Below are 17,460 nucleotides of genomic sequence, written 5' to 3'. Positions count from 1 at the left end.
AGTGGCAATATGATAGGGAGGAAGTTTAAAAATGTTGTCTTCATTCACTAGGAAAAATACCTGACTACCATAATAGCAACTGCTAACAGCCTGTCCAATTCCCTTCACTAATGAAACAGGAGAAGAAAGAAGTTTACAAGATTTAAAATTACCTTTTTTACAAGGCTTTACATAATATAACAAATATAAGTTGCTTGATATTAATCCAGAACTGATAGTGTGAAGTAAAATGCAGAAGATAATAGCGAATATCAATATGCCTCATTTCTGCAAAATACAGCAATTTCACATAACAAATTAGGGCCAAATTCTGCACTGACTTATCTGAGCTTCCTCCCCACTCCACCTCTTTCTTTTTATCCTTACTTTCCTCCTATCCTTTGACTTCTCTATCAAATAGTGGCCACAAAAATATATAATTTGGGAAGACTTCAGTAAAATGGTGGCTCCTGCTTTTTGATCTAAATACTATCAGGTTGTGTTCAGTCTGCTCTACTCTGGAACAGTGTTTACAGTTTGGCTCTGATTATTGAATGGCTCTGTTGCTGGACCTTGAAGTCTTATTCTGTACTTCACCAGCTGCATCTTAACAGCTAAGCACAACTGTTTTGGTAGGTTGTGGATGAACAAGTGGACTTTGAAAAAACAGGATTTGATCCATTAAGTGCTCTCTTAAATTAGCACCAGGATTATAATTCAGTCCACTAGCAAAAAAGGAACAGCAGAAAACATTAATACTATCCTTTAAAAAAAAAAAAAAGTGGGTTGCCTGTGTGTTGCATGAATTATATAACTTCTATGTGGGCTTGACCCTTGACTGCATGTACAATTAATTCCATATTCTAACCTGGAGGTGATGACACAATCTATGTAGTCACAGCTCCAGTGGCTGCTTCCAACCCACCTTCCCTTTTGTAGATTATAAAGAGAACCTGCAAAGTCGGGCTCCATTTCACATGGAAGATATGAACCTCTGTGCAAATTCCCAGCTTCCTACTCCTTCCTATTCTTCCCCCAAACCGCAATGCAAAAGAATCCCAACTAGGCTTGTGGAGATGAGATTAACCCCAAGGGGACAATTCATATTTTGAATTAAAAAAAACCCCTAACTTTGATATAATAGATTCTAATAAAAATTATCAAGAAAAAGCTGCCAAAACGGCATGTTATTATTAGCCCACAAAATACCAGTGAATGTCATTTTGGCAATGCCACTTTGTTTGATATTCTCTCTGATCAATACAATACCTTTGTGATCAGCCACATGTTAGCCAGCGGCCACATTGTTGATGGGACTATTAGATCCTGATTGTCCTTTTTTCTAGGAAGTGCCTTCCTCATTTTTTCCATGGCCACAGAGACATGAAAAACTATCTGGGGATCAGCCTAAACATATTAAAACAAACAAGAGTATTACTGTAATTGGTATTTTAAATTAATATCACTAGCAACGTTCAGCAAATACTACAAAATGCCCTGCAAATGTGCTATACAACCTTAGTATTCTAGTGTAGACATGATATTTTGTACTGCACAGTATTTTGTACTGCACAGCTACTGAGTAAGATGATTTGGCCATGTAAGTATACATGAAAAAATATTGGTGAATTAAGCTAATCCTAATAAATAAATTGGATTACAACATATTATGGTTTCATCATTTTAAGAGCTGAGTGAATCTTGGCCATGAGTCCCAAACAAGGGATGGAGTACTGTTGCGTTCCCCGAAGTGCAGACCTTCATCCTACTTTCCCCTTTGCTCAGAGGGGGAAATACCCTGCACTCGGTCTAATCCCAGTGCAGTGTACTTCTCCCAGTACAGCTAAAGTAAAGGCAGAAAATGGTCCTTGATTATGTGACCTGTATGTTAAAACCTCTCCTTAGAAGTAGAACAGTTACAACGAAACAGGTACATTATTTTAGCTATACTACTGAATCAACTAATATACTTAATATTGTACTAACCAATTATAACTAATTTTAATGAAATAAAAATAAAAGTTATAAAAGAACTTACAATCTTGTATATAGTAAGTTAATCGTAATAACTTTGAAGTTACATGTTCCTACTCTAGTAGTGAGAGTTGCCCCTGCCAACCAACTAATAATTTGCTAAGTACTTGAATATGGAGATAATGACAACCTGAAAGAGGCTCTCATTTATTAATAGGGTTTTATCCCATCAATGAATGCATAAAGACTTACACACAGAAATCCCATTAGTTACAGATATAAGACCATTCTGCAACAAAATTTGAATGTCCTATGACTGCTCTTCAATAGGCTTGAGATACATTGGCTAACAGAAAAACTAGTTGATATTTTCACTAGAAATTATCAGTGAGTAATGAAGGCATAAATCTGTACATGAGAAAAACAAGGGTCAGGCCCTTGGCCCCATTAAATCTTTTTTCACCATCCTGAAGAGACATGTAGCATACAGGTCATAATATATACAATTCCCCAGCACCTTCAGAACCTGAGTGACTATGACCAGCTGCAAATGAGATAGAGAAAATTGCATTTCTCCCCCTGAAAATTGACTCTATTACCACACAGATGGACAGCTCAGTCCAGATCACAATCTTATCTGCAAAATAATTTGAAAAAGCTTCACATTGTCAGACTCTGTCATGAAAGGCAAACAGTCTCACTCTAGAAGCTTTCACCAACACAAAATAGTTCTGCTGCTCAGAATTTTGAGGATCCTATGGAAACAGAAACTCTCTGGACATTTATATGCATTATAAATACTCAGTAATAACTAAGACTACAGTAGGACCCTGAAGCCCCTCAGAGCCCCATTGTGCTATATAAACACTAGGTCCCTACCCTGAATTCCTCCTGCTTCAGCAGTTGTAGGGCACTTAGTGATTTCCAAGGGTAAACACAAGAAAGCAGGTGTTTAGGAGTCACTGTATAAATAGTTAAAGATAATTATAATGTCTTCCAATTATAATGTCTCCCATAGATCAGCAGAGCAGTCTGTCAGCAAGACAGGATTCTTCCTCAGAGTCTCTGAACCCTTGCGAGTTTCATTAGTTTTTGATGAAAGACCATCAAAACAGGCCCTTTGCCCTGACAGGAAATGGACAGGATAGCCTCAAAATAGGTTTTCATTCTGATTAACAAACAGAGGACCAGATCCGTAGATAGTAGAAATCAATATAACTCCCCTGAAGCTAATGCAACTATGCAGATTTACACCAGATGAAGATCTGGCCTTGAATGTTTATAAGAAATGAAGACGGTGATTAGAAAAGTTGATAAAATCTTCTGTCATTTTGGCTTTTTTCGTGACGATATTAAAACAAAATAATCACATATAAATAAAATACACTTAATATACTTTTAGGAGACAAAAAAATTATATTTTTGCCAGAATAGATTGCAGGATGCACTTCAAGTGAATAGAATTGGGCACAATCTATTAATTGAGGTGAAATCTTAAAAGTGTCTCTAGCCGGTGACTGACAAGATCTCTTTGTCCTCTAAGAATGCTCTCTGGGCATGTTATGCTTGCTATAAACACTGGAGTTCCATCATGTCTTAACACTTGCAATATGACCCTTGTTAATATGTTTGAGGAAAGAAAAGCTTGTGAATGAACCACATTATTCAACATCTCTATAAGCTTCTAAGACAAAGCTATAGTAACAACAAAACAATGTTCTGCTTCCTATTGTTAAAAGAAAGTGAAAGGAAATGAATAGACTTATTGTTCACACTCAGAATCCTACCTGGATGGAATAATACTTATTTTAAATGAGACTGTGTGTAAATTAGCAGTGCTCCTTCTGTAATATAAGGACTATTGATGTATAAGTCAAAATACTCACTTTTCAATGACTGCTTCCATGAAATTTATGACCCAAATATTTTGTATAACTACAATGAGACAGCATTAATGAAGAAATACAGATTAATGGAGATTTAACCTAGGATTTCTCTACTGCAAGTGCTAATAAATCTGAAATACAATGATCAATATCTCTTGTGATTAGGATAAAATTCAATAGGCCAACAATAATTCTAATAAGGTCAATGTAGTTATGCCAGATGATATTGGCCCTAAGTACTTGGCAAGGTGATTAAAGTTCCACTGGAAATAAACTTCTCCCTTGATTTCAAGTACAGAGTTTACAACATAACCGTTTTAAACCACAGAGATCTAGGAATGAAACTATCTGCCACAAGCTTGTGCCTACATGCATCAACTACTGTTCATGGGGCTTTTGACTTGTATATGAACAGAAAAATCAAATCAGAAAGGATGTTCAGAACCCAAAATAAACAAGGGAAAAAACCAAAAACCCACCCTGCAATGAGATATTAGATCAGAATAGCAATGTGGGAGAAGTGTGCTGTTGATTTACTTCTAATCCACTCCCTTCTGATAGTAAATGGAGTGGAGCATATACAGAAGGCTGGCAAAGCAGCAGAAGCAGAACACATTTGGCAGAGAGACATTTGATTTCATATTACCTGTTAGCCAGCAGCAGGCAGATCTTACAAGGGAACCCCCACAGTTATTGTACAATCACAACAAATATTCTACTAATCCTCCTCCAAAGGCTCAGGGTTTAAGACAGCACTCTTACTCAACCTCGCTATTATAAATTGCTGTCAGATATCAAAGGTTTCACTACAACTGGGGAGAAGATTGTTTGGGTTGGAATTAGACACAAGTATCATTATGCTGTGTGCCTCTTTGTATAATACCTGCTGCAAGGTCCTATATTCTTGTTATCACTGCCACAGGTTTTAATCTTTTAACATTTGTTTTAGTGGTGCAGCAGTGAGGAAGCATTTGCCCTTTGTATTCATCACAGGCTGGCACCCAGGACTAACACCATGCTGTTCATCAGGAGATGATAAAGCTGGACAGTACCCAGGTGACACTAGATAAAGAAGCAACAGCATGTTCCTCTCACCAGCTTCAGATGATGTTAAAAACCTGCAGTGCTTGGGGCAATGGCACCCCATAGAAGCAACAATGGCCATTAACTTTCTTGTGAGATTTCACCTTTATTCTATTTGATAGTTTTGCTCCAGACTAGCAGCCCATGACAATGAACTGAAGAGATGAGACTTGAGTGAGTTAGAGTGCTAAAAAAAACATTAGAAATTGCACTGAAAATTATATTCATAGCATATGGCACATGCTATTAAACAGTTGTCTTTAACCCCACAGATAGAAGCAAACAAAACATCCATTCCACTTTCTAATAAAATTATTATTTTAAAATTCTTCTTTTTGGAAAGAAGGCAAAGAGATAAAGCATATGGTGTAGCTATAAGTAATAATATTGGAAATTGTACAAGCAAAGCCAAGATATCACAGAGATCACCATCTGAAAAAATTCATTCACTAACATTACATTAACTGAGACTTGGTCTGTACTTGTTACTTTACTGTTATTATTTGTATAGCACTATAAATATGCATTAAGTGAGCGGATTTGAGGTATTACTGTATATTGTGAATGATGCATTTTTATATTGAAGAGGAATTCTTTAAGGGAATGGTAGCACTGAAGTTATAGGGTCAGATTAATTGACTGAAAGCGATGTAGGAAGATGAAAATTAAACATCTCGTAGAACTTGGGCCCTGTAGAGGAGTTACCCTGAGAAGGACAGGTGAGAATATTAGCTATCTTCACCCCTGTTTCCTGCCAGAAGTAATGGGAGCAGATTTAGCTATGGACAGGGCAATATAGGAGCCTTACTGGTAGAGGCTGCTCAGAGGATGCGCTGAATCAGTGCAGTTTTTAATCATGCTGCCTACACCTTCTCTCCGGCAATCACCATTCCTTTTTGGCTTTCTGGAGAGTGCTGGCCCTCTGTAAGCCTTTTGGTAGAGAAGATGTTGTTGCTATTCCTCAATGCTGTATTTTTGCCTCTCCTCTAGCAACACCTCTAATGACAACAGCAGGAAAACTCTAAGCCATTGAAGGTTATTCCCTGCAGTAGGATGATTCTCCTTTGCCTAGTTACATGAGTTTCTAACCAGAGTCCAGGCTGACTGTGTTAAACTTAAAGGAAATATTACTTTATTACTTTGTTTCTTTTTGTTGAATTGTCTTCAAGAGATAACCAATGACCAAGTAAGTGCAAGAGATTGATAAATATGTGGTTCTCCTCTCACTTATATCAGTATCATTCAAGAGCAATTCCACTGAAGTTAGTAAAATTACACTAGTGTATAACTGGTGCAAATGAGAGGAGAAACAGACCAATGGCATCAATAGGCTTTTTGTAATTACTATAGGGAAAAGTGCCAAGAGAAAAAATTTCTCTTATTTTATCTTCTTCTTCATATTAGCTATTTTCCAGGCACTCCAATAGAGAATGTCCAAGAAGATGATTGACCCGCAATTTTAAAAAACAATATTATCTAAAGTCATATTGGCCGCTGTTTTTAATTGTGTTTGATTCCATAGGCTATAAGACTGATTCATTTAATTCAAAATTACTTAACTTTGATATAAAGTAGAATCTATTGGTGACTGTACAAATGCTTTGGAATATAATATTGTAGAGCTTCAAAGAATGATAGCTTAGAGATTCACTGGAGTTATTAAATATAGTGCTACTTCATATCACAGAATAAAGGAAATAACCTCAAAACAGCTAATATGTAATATTTGTGAGTTAACATTATTTGAAGATTTTTAGAATTTATATTAGATGCCGTATTCAAGGTGAGATTTTTAAAAGCATCGTAAGTGAGTTAGAAGCACAAACTGACATCCACTTGAGTGCTTCTGAAAATCTCTCCTCTTCATCACATTCTTAAATATTTTAGAATCCCATTAATGAATAGGTCATCTATCATGCTCATCCATCTTCTATTTTAAGTTGAAATTTAATTTGTGACTTTCATTTTTATTACTGATAGACAGTCACACAAGTAATGTGGAAATGCTAAGGTTTTCTAAAATATAAGACAGGATAGGGATTCATAACTTTTTGGACTTGGCCAGAGTTTCTAAATCACACCAGAAAAGATTTCTGAATCATTGATCAGACAGAATTTATATTAGTAGGCATTTAGGCTTCAGTATTTATTTTCTGGCTAAACTGTGTTACTGTTGAAGACTATATTACATATAGATAATATAATAAGATTAATAATCTTCAACAAATACATATAGCTTAATATTCAGAATATATATATGTATGTATATTCTGAATATGAAGTTGCTGTAACTTTTTTTGAATGAACATCAAAATAAAAGTAGTGATGATAGATTTGTATGAATGGTTTGGAGGATGATGTATTAAGCTGATTTCGTACTTCCTGAATATGAATAATTTAGTTTCTGTAGGAGAGGTGCTTGGATAGTTATGCTTGGATTTCATATCTTCTTTAAAACAAGATACATAAACTTCAAGTGGGAATGTTGTTAAATTGGTGGTAACAATGTCTTCTTATTGGCCAGTGAAACAACATGTACCAGTGCAGTGTGATTTTAACTAGTACTCTTTTTTAATATTGACAGCCTTTGTGTGACATGGTTAGAGGACTTCAATTTGACAAAATAATTGTATTAGAAGTATTAAAGAGTTAAAGCAGGACTCAAGTGGTGCTTAGGCCATAAGCTGGACCTCCGCACAGGGCGAATTTTATCCAATGTGCGTTGACTGAGTGGGATACACAACTTCTTTTAACATTAGTGGGAATTGAGGACTTAAAGCCCTATACAGCACCTTGAAATTTTACCGCTGTGTCTCAAAGATGAGTGAAACAATTAAGGAACTTGTGCACTAAAGTTTAAATTGCTCTTCATATTCAGTAAAAGGTCAAGCATATAGAAGTGTATGTAAGGTCCAAAATTATAGTTCCTCCAAGACTTTCTTTGTCAAAAGAATAATATGATGGATTTCACAAAGCAGTATGAGTGAACAAATAACTTGCCCTGAGAAAGCACCAAGAGATGACATCCGCTGATGGCTGTCTATCCCAACTTGCTGATTTATAGGCCAATCTTCCTCACCAGTGACAAAAGAGCAACAGGTTGTAATTGTCAAGGTTATCTGTAGCCCCAGATGTACGCATTGGGATTATGTGTCCAAAATTCCACTCTGCTGGAAATGTATTATTTTTAATCTTCTATTGACAAGTAACAGCTAGGGGTTGAGCAATAATATCTATACCTGAAGACAATTCTAAAATGTATGCATCCAGAACATCTGAGCCTTTTGCCTTTTTAGTGTGTAATCCTCTTAGTGTCTTCTGCACCTCATTGAGCTCCAAGGTTCTGAAATACAAAATACTGTAGGTATCCGGCACCTCTGCCCTGAATTTAGCTTTAAAGAAGTCCCTCTTGAGGATATCAAATTATCATTCACAATACACTGTTCACCCCCAGATGTGTAATTGCTGGATGCTCTCACCCTGTTTCCAAATGTAAAAGCCTCAACAGATTAGTACAATTGTAGTTTTAAAGCTTATATTAACTATCCATATCTTCTAAGGTTTGTTTCTCATATTTTATTGCAAATAGGCACTAGCAGTATTCAGATGTTTTATCTTTTTCCCCATTGATGATCTATAGTTTATGCATCTCAAGGTCACTTTGTTTGGAACACGTTTATACCAGACAGCAGAAGCATAATCAATACAAGATGCTAATATATAAACAATATCGGATAACATAAAAATGGTGCTTTAGTTAACCGTAGTTTAAACACAGTAAATCATGCTATTGCTCCTTTGCATTGCCACAGATAAAGCCATGCAAAATACAGATAGGTGCAGACCGCTCCCCCAATGGCCCTCCTTGCATCATGCCTGTGTTCCCCCCATTGCAACAGAACTGGTGCAGAACTTTATGTGGGAGTCAGGAACAAGATTTGCCTCAATATTATTATTTGTATTACAGTGCTGTGCTAGGCATTGTCTAAAGATGTAATGAGAGACAATCCCTGCTCTAAAGAGTTTACACTTTAAATAGACAAAACAGACAAAAGGTGGGAGAGGAAACAGGCTCAGAGAAATACATTGATTTTCTCATAATAACACAGCCAGTCAGTGGTTCAGTAAAAAATAGAATGCAGGTCTTCTAAGTTCCAGACCATATCCTTTGCTTCTGGACTAAGCTGTCTCTTCATTCATGAAGAATCTCTGTGAAGGATCTTTAACTGACTCAATGTAAAATGGTGCAGGATAGCTTTAAAGTTGTACTCTATTCACTTTTCAAAGTAAACTTAAAGTAGCCACAGTAACTAGTTTAATTTAAATGATTTGCACAATCTAGACGACTTTACTCAGGCAAGACAAGAGGTTTTATGTGAATATATTAGTTTAGATATAGGTCTAAATACCTACTTTTTTCAGTTACCAAATACATTTGATTTGATAAGTGAGGCGAATGTGCTTATTTCTTTTGTATCACAGTACCTTTATAGGCAAACAAAAATTATGGTATCAAAATGAAATTCTGAACTCAGAATTTATACAAACACCACCAAAATATAAGGACCAGACAAAAGTTATTGTATTAGACTAATAATTTGATTTTCTTTCATTTCCAAATCTATTGTAAAAAGCAAGGATGTAAATATGTTATCCTTTGGAGTGTTTGTATTTATGGGACATTTGTTACATCAACGGCATTGGAACATTCAATATATTAACTGGCACAAATAGGAAATGAAAGTCAGGTATATAAAAATCATACTTAAACTATGTAACAGTTAATAGTGCACTAACAAGAAAGAATATGCTGACCTTGTATTGTATAAAATGGCTATCCATGTCTATCTTTTCCAAGTTTTGAAGTGTCTGGTGGTTTGTGCACTGCAAGTTGTCTGGAAATCCTGTAAAAGCTTCCCAACTGAGAATAAAAAAAGTCATTAAAAGATTCCTTATTTATACCTTTTATTTTAAGATTATTAAATGTTAAATGTCTGTTAGCATATAATTAATATTTACAAACAGTAAAAAATGTACATGTAATGCTTAGTAGGTGTGCTAATTTAAATATTATAAATTATACACAGGCTTAAATCAAAGTTAAACCTAAAATCCAATGGACAAAATTTGGACACTTTGGTTCCAGTCCTTTGGTCCAACCAAACTCAACTTGGTGCAAGGAACCCAGATGGGTGGAGAAAAGATGGTATTACACCACTTTTGCTCTCTCCAAATCACAGGACCATTCATGGAATAATTTGACCCCTAGTACAACAAAGTAGTTCCCAGGCTGCTCTTAATAATGGCAGTAGTAATGGCCATTTCAACACCCAGGAATCACTGGAGTACAGCAACAATCCAGCCACATTCTATGTCACAGTCACATTTCTAACACACTCCTTACACTGTAAGCCCCAGTGTGGAGAGTGAGGGTGATACTGAGCCAACTTTGCTGCCTTTTTGCCTCACAGGGAATGTTGGGTTGTCCTGATAGTTGGGAGTTTTGCCAGTGACATCAGTGGAACCAGGATTTCACCCAATATTTATAAAAAAAACACAATTTTTATGTAATGGGGAATAGATTAACTTGACAACAAAACTGTGCATGTTTTCTTTTTTAGGCCTTCCTTTTGTTATATGAAAAGTAGATGTTGCTCCATACTGACATAAAAACAGAAACAAATTCTGCCCTGATCTATACATTTTGTAAGCGTACATGATTATATAAATGTTTATGTTTATGTATTCATACACTTTAGACTTCCCACATAAAAAACTATGTTAACTTGCAGTAAAAGTTGTTCACGTGCTGCAAGAATCCTATCTCCCTGTCCCGCCTATCTCATCCTAGCAACAATGGGTACAGAAGGGACAGGATGATCTGGAGACTACAGCAAAATGGAAACTGTAGTTAGGGCCTCTCAGAGAGACGTACTAGTACTTGCTCTGGTGAACCTTAACTACTCTGCAGTAGGCAGGAAGGTGGGCAGTACCAACAGAGAATATAAAAGGAACTAATCTGATAAACTGCTATTGTTACAGAGTAGGGATTGGGAGGCAGGCTAGAGAATCAGCACAGTGAAGTGAAGTGCATTTTTTATTATGATATTTGGTCCAAATTAGAATTTTTGAATGGATATGCACATGTTACGATGGAAATATAGACTCTGATTTTGCAGACATTTATGCACTTCAGTAGCCTTGATCATATGAGTAACCTGCAAGTTGTCTGAGACTACTCACATGCTTAATGTTACTTACTCATGTCCGTAACTGTTTGCAGTAATGAGGCTATACATGGGATTTGAAATTTACATAAAGCGTTACAAAATGCACAAGCAGCAATTTAGCTGGCTACGTTTGTTTTCAGCATGTTAACATATCAAAATGGCATGTTTAATATGGAAATGTTTTAAAATGCATTTTAGCAAATGTAAAAGCAAAGTCTTTTATTTATATTTCATTAAGATTACTAGAACTAAAATATATTAGTGACTCAACAGTTCTTTATTGAAATTACCCACTGAACTGTTGCAGAAAAAGTCTCCTACTTATTTTAGTCACATCTTGTAAAATTTGAAGGATGAGGTATATTAAATGTATTATTTTACAACTATTGAAACCTCATGAAGAGCTGACGATGAAGTACTGATGTGTTATACTGTGCACTGAAACAATGTTATAAATTGTTACATTTATAGGAAGATTTGCAGACAACTTTTCAATATTTTAATCTTCCTCTATCTTTCTCCCTTTCTTTCTCTGTAATCTTGGGTTTAGTGTTTCAGAGAACTTTGACAAAGCTGAAATTAATATACTTGTCACATCCAGGCAGAAGATCAGCATTAGGATCCAGAGGAGTTTTATAAATAACTGTGATACCATCCTTTTCAGCTGCAGTCACTCTGTCAAATGTCAAAGTCAGAACATGGTGTAAGGGAGACCTGAAAAATGGAAATAAAATCAAAGCTGACCTTTCTGAAACAAAATCAAACAGCTTCAAAAACAATAATGAAATTATACATATGAAGGCAGTGAACATAATGGAAATGCTGTTGAATGAACTAAGACAGAAAATATTAAAACCCATTGCATTTTATACGTCAGAAAGAAACATTAGTAATCTAGTAGCCACTCTCTGGCTTCAGTTCAGGTGCTTCCATCTCAAATACTAATTCTCTCACAGCCATTTTCTTATCTTTATTAATCTATAGGTTAATGGACAGCAACCAAATTGAATTAGTCTTGCAATATTAGCTCTTCTCCAGGAATAAATCAACTATTTGGAGAGAAAGAAATCAGTATTATGATCAGCACCCAGGTAATCATCTAAAGATAATGGAATAACATTATAGATTAATGTTCATGAACGGTAACTAAATCATATAAATATATTTTGAAAACAGTGATAAATTATGTATTATTTTGTCAAAATACAATAATAAATACTAGTTTGTTTAACTAGCTGAACCTTAATGTTGAGAAATCCAAAGAGGACTGTGATCAGTAGATCACCTTTTATACTGATATATTACTTTATAGGTCTCATAGTGGTAAGCAACATTACATTAAAATCTAATACAACATGAGTTACTTACACACTTATACTCTTATTAGCAGTTTCTTTTGAAGGGACACTCAACTTTAAAATCCTATTTCCATATTTATATTTGTACTTACAAGTAAGAGCTAGGATAAGTAAACTGAAATAAATGAGAGAGAAATATATTTTCTCTTTTTCTTTTCCAATTTGTTTACTTTGTGCTTTTGATAGCACTTTTTGCATAGTCAGTTTCACTGTTTCCACTGTAAGTCAATCAGTTTTCCCTGTTATTCATTTGGGTCTTTTACACATCAACAAAGGAAAAAAACAATTAAACAATCAGAGATCTTGGCTAAGGGTTTGTGGTTTATATGGTTGTTTTTTTATTTCAGGGGGCAGGTCAACTTCACTAAAATGCTTTTATTTCATTGTTGTGAGCTGTCAATGTCACTTTAAACAAAGAAAACATTAATGCACTGAACAACAATTCTGAAACTATGTCAAAACACACCTATAACAAAATGTATGCTATTTGCATACTTTCCTACTTCTGCTTTTGAGGGAAGCAACAGTTTGAGAAATTAGAAAAAGGAAAATCAATTTTAAAATCAGACCAATATAAATGTCAATTGTTATTTATCACGTTGTAGTCTATTATCCATTTTTTATTGAAATTATCAAATATTATATTCTATTAACTTAAAGCAGGCAATTTGAAGATGTATAAAGAATGGCTAATAGAAGCCATTTTCTAGTACACTAAAAACAATGGTGGTATTTTCTATTTATTTCAAGAATGACCTCAGTGACAAGTTATCCATTTGGGATGTAACAGTTTAATACAGGAACTGTTTGTACAAAAATTTAATCTGTCATAATACATAGAAAAAGTGAAATGTCATCAGTAAACTACTCAATCACTTTTTCAGATTGTGCTGTACATCCAGAGACTTGCCATAAATCTGGCATAACCCTGTTCCCAGCAGAATAGAACTGTAAAGAATTAGTATGAAAAGAAAAAATAGATTGTTGTTTGTTAAAATAAAAATTAGAAAGCTTGACCAGGTATTCATCACATGACTGTATTCTTATCTGCTGCTGAATACATACAAGTGAATATGAGCTCTGTGCAAAACATTACATATGAAGTTTATACTATGTCTTATATGTTTTACAGTTTTCAGACTGCCCCACAAATTTTATTATCATTATTAATAATTTATTCTATTGCAGTGCCCAAACCCCCAATCAGAATAGGAGTCTCGTTGTGCTAGGCACTATTCAAACACAGACGTCAAAGAGTAGAGGATAAACAAACTGCTTCTATGGAATAAATGGAAAAGGTAAACTGTTTTCAAAGCTTGCAAAATCATGTTAAAATGCTAGAAATAGTTCACTAAGTTTCAAAATATAAGACCAGAAAAACTCATAATAATTGCCAAATCTTATCAGTAAAACAAACTGAATTATTGATAAATGACTATTCAATTATTGACCTCAATGGGTGGTTAGCCTGAGTAAGAACTACAGGATGAGTCTCATAGTGTTTTACCAATCTGAATACAGGAAATTCTTAGCCCAAATAGTTAGAAAATGCCAACATTAAATCTGTGTTCTATAGGATTCTAGATAAATATCATGGTCTTGACCAGCTAAGAATTAGGAGCCAGATCTGTAAATATATTTAGATGCTTAAAGATGTGGATAAGCATCTAATAGGATTCTCAAAAGCACCTAGGCACCTAACACCCATTGATATAAATGGAATTTAGGCACCTAATCACTTCTGATAATCCTGTTATGCACCCAGTTGCATCCTTAGGCACCTAAATACCTGTAAAAATGTGGCCCGGTCTGTCTAATTCTCATTTAAATACAATATTCCACATAATGTTATTCAAGGGATTATTCTAATTTTCTCTTTCTTCTTCTTCATTATCACTTTGATCCATTTCAAAATAAAAATAAGTATGATGTCATCACAGATTTAATCAAATTCTTTATCTTTAATCTGCTTCCAAGTAACTAAGGAAGGTACTTAGTAAACAATAATTGATACCACTTTTCCAAGAATGCAGCTATATTCTAGTCATAATGTAATTAAATTGTCTTGAAGGTTGCTAGTGATAAAACTCAAAATATCTTTAGCAAGTATTCTGTAAATTATTTGGTCTAAAACATGTTTAAGTACTTTTTTGTTTAAAAGTCTATTGAATCATGGAAAGAATTTCTGCAATGTGTTAAACAGGTTGTACATTATCTTGAAATCAGCGTTTCAGGTATTCTTTACACTTCTGAATTTACAGTAAGTTAATTGCATTAACATCACAGTTCTCTCACTATTTGGGCTTAGTTTCGATCGAAAGAATCCTCTAGCTCTTGAATATTTTCCAGTGTAATGAACAAAAGTGGGTTATTAAACACCATATTATACAACACATTTTTAAAATCTCTTTCAGCATTTTACTGCTGCATTGCTTTGCCATTACCAACCATAATGATCGTTCAGTTCTTCTGAACAAAAATCATAAAAAATCCTAAACTCAATTCTACCTGCTTATAGTTTAACCAGAAAAAAGCATCAAATTATATGAACTTAATTGAGAAAGTAATCTTCAATTTGTAATACAGTACAAAAATGAGCTAAAGGTTCTTTACAACCAGTTTTAGACAGGATCCCAGATGTATCCTGTCAATACACACAATTTCACAATAATTCAACAAGATTTCAATAAGCTAGCACAGCAGTGAATAAATATGTAGAGCAGCCACTTTTTCCTCAGGAAATAAAATCATTTTTTGCAAGAATGATCAAAAGTAAAAACATAAGCATCCTTCAAACATCTCCAGAAATTATTAGAAGATAACACAACCAGAGTATTTCCTTTTTAAAAAAAAACTTTGGTAGGCCAGTCTTTACAAGCTTTACCAATTTATCTTTCACTCTACCGTCATTGGTGCTTAAGAGGTTAAGACTTTATTTGTGAAAACAGAGAGAGATAGTGGGGAATCATGTTGTCTACTGCTTCATAAATCTTGCTTAAGATCCTTTTCAATTACCATCCATTTCTCCTTTAAAAAGGGACAAAAAAATAGAGGAGTGGAAACAGGTCAGGGCAGTCTATGACAATGACAGTGTGATGGGCTTAGACCCCCTGTGGTGTTTCCATCTGCTATCATTAAGGTGACTATTCAGACATGAAAAAATCCCTCTTGCTGTGCTGACAGGCAGACATCAAGAACTATGACAAGGCATTAAGACAGAAAGTCAGAGACAGAGATGTCATATTCCACAAACAATACTGCCTCAAACAAGACCTCTGAAATTTTCTTGGAATTTAAAATAAAAATAAAAGGGGTTTTACCTGGAGGTTATCAAACTTCCTCTTACATTAGTTTGACAACGAAAAGATTGCTGACTGTCACACAGATAAACATTTAGCTCCTACCTGTAATCTCTACCATAAGAAAACCAAATTTTTTGCTCATTCTTCAGTAAAAGTGGGTTTTTAATTTCTTGTCCTTTCTCATCAAAAAGCCGAGCAGGAACAAGATTGAGGCCTGATGGTCTGAAGTCTGCAGAATGTTGTAGTTTTTGGTGAATCATATGCAGCAACTGGCAAGGACAAAGCAAACAAATAAACAAACTAAAAAAGTGAACATCTGTAATAAATTGTTTGTACTCCATAACAAATGAAGTCCAAACAAATGATAATTAAATTCATATAGAATGTTAAAAGAAGTGTGAAATGACTGCGATGTTTATCTCAGTGTAAAATAACAAAATGAGCACAGGCTTTTAACCGGCAGGGGGTGCAACAGGATTATGATTGAGCTCTGACCCTTTGGCACAGAAACTGAAAGCAGATGTGACAGTTGTACAGAACAAGCATTTAGCTTCTACATTCTATAACAGCTCTCTTTATAAAGGTTATGTTTTTCCTGCCCACATTTGGAGCTACATTTTGCTCATGTTTTTACTGAGCTTGTTCAAGTTTTACAATGAGTGCTCTCCACCCTCCTGCCAAACCATAGGTGATCAATAGCTGAACAACAATATTGTAAGCCTCATTTAACAATTTCTGTACTGTGTCTGTTAACTTGCCCCTGCCAGAATAGCCATAATTAGCAACTCTGTGAATATAAGATGTTTATGTATTGCATTGTTCCTTTTTCAGAAGTTGGTTCACATCTCTAGTTCTGAACTTTATTTGATTTTACATGACTGCACTTTAGTCTTCACTTCTGCTCTGTAGGCAGGACCTTTACAAATTTGTGGCAACTTCAGGCTCAGTTCTGCGGCAAACATTACTGGACTGCAAATTCTGTGGGCAATTTGCCATTTCATGGTTGCCTTGAACATCGTATTCACTCCAGTCCACTCCCCCTCCCTTTTGTCACTGTGCCTACAGGAAAGTACTTTCCTTGCACACACACTCACATTCTGTTTTCCTTGCCAGCTCCTGCCATTGAACACAACATTGAGTTGCTTGCTCCTTTAACACCTATTGGAGATACTAAAGAGGCATGCTCAGTATGGGGGCAAGCTGGGGAAGCCAGAGCATGAGATAAAAGTTCTCAGTAACTTAATGCCAGTATTAATGTCAATATTCTTAATGCCAAATTATGCATTTAAGCACTTTTTTTTTTTTTTTTTTTTTTTTTTTTTTTGCTTGTCTCATTTGGGTAGGCTGTGGGGAAGGAAGAATTAAAAGTATGTGGCAGCTAAGGGGGTGATTAAGTACTTGGCATAACAGTGGACCTTGGTTAATATACTTCGAAATTTTGTCAGTATTATCGAAACTTGCATGTTGACTAGACTCACCATCTACTAAAACAGGACATGAGGAAATTTAGCAGTTCAGGTGCAACTTTTAGTAGAGGGTAGCCAAGAATTCTTCTTGAAAAGCTGAAGGAAATCCCATACATTTAAAACATATTTACTGGTCACTAAATCTTATATTATTGTTTTGAAAACAAACACTTAAATATTTT

The 17,460-nt window shown here is 35.0% G+C and overlaps 1 protein-coding gene across 1 annotated transcript in view; it reads right to left on the bottom strand.

Annotated features, from left to right (window-relative positions):
- DCDC1 (doublecortin domain containing 1) overlaps positions 1 to 17,460 on the bottom strand; it is a 383,998-nt gene that overhangs the window by 179,648 nt on the left and 186,890 nt on the right. The window contains exons 13-16 of the mRNA XM_067532113.1: positions 15,915 to 16,081; positions 11,741 to 11,866; positions 9,738 to 9,843; positions 1,249 to 1,386 (exon numbers count right to left, since the gene is read on the bottom strand). Of these exons, the coding sequence (XP_067388214.1) occupies positions 1,249 to 1,386; positions 9,738 to 9,843; positions 11,741 to 11,866; positions 15,915 to 16,081 (537 nt within the window). The remainder of the gene's footprint in view (positions 1 to 1,248; positions 1,387 to 9,737; positions 9,844 to 11,740; positions 11,867 to 15,914; positions 16,082 to 17,460) is intronic.

Source organism: Emydura macquarii, unplaced genomic scaffold, assembly GCF_026122565.2.
Source record: "Emydura macquarii macquarii isolate MOO-44397 ecotype Brisbane River unplaced genomic scaffold, CSIRO-AGI_Emac_v2 contig_3240, whole genome shotgun sequence".
In the NCBI taxonomy this organism is placed as follows: Eukaryota; Metazoa; Chordata; order Testudines; family Chelidae; genus Emydura; species Emydura macquarii.
The sequence above is the reverse complement of the archived record's forward strand: the minus strand, read 5'-3'. Positions and strand labels throughout refer to the sequence as shown.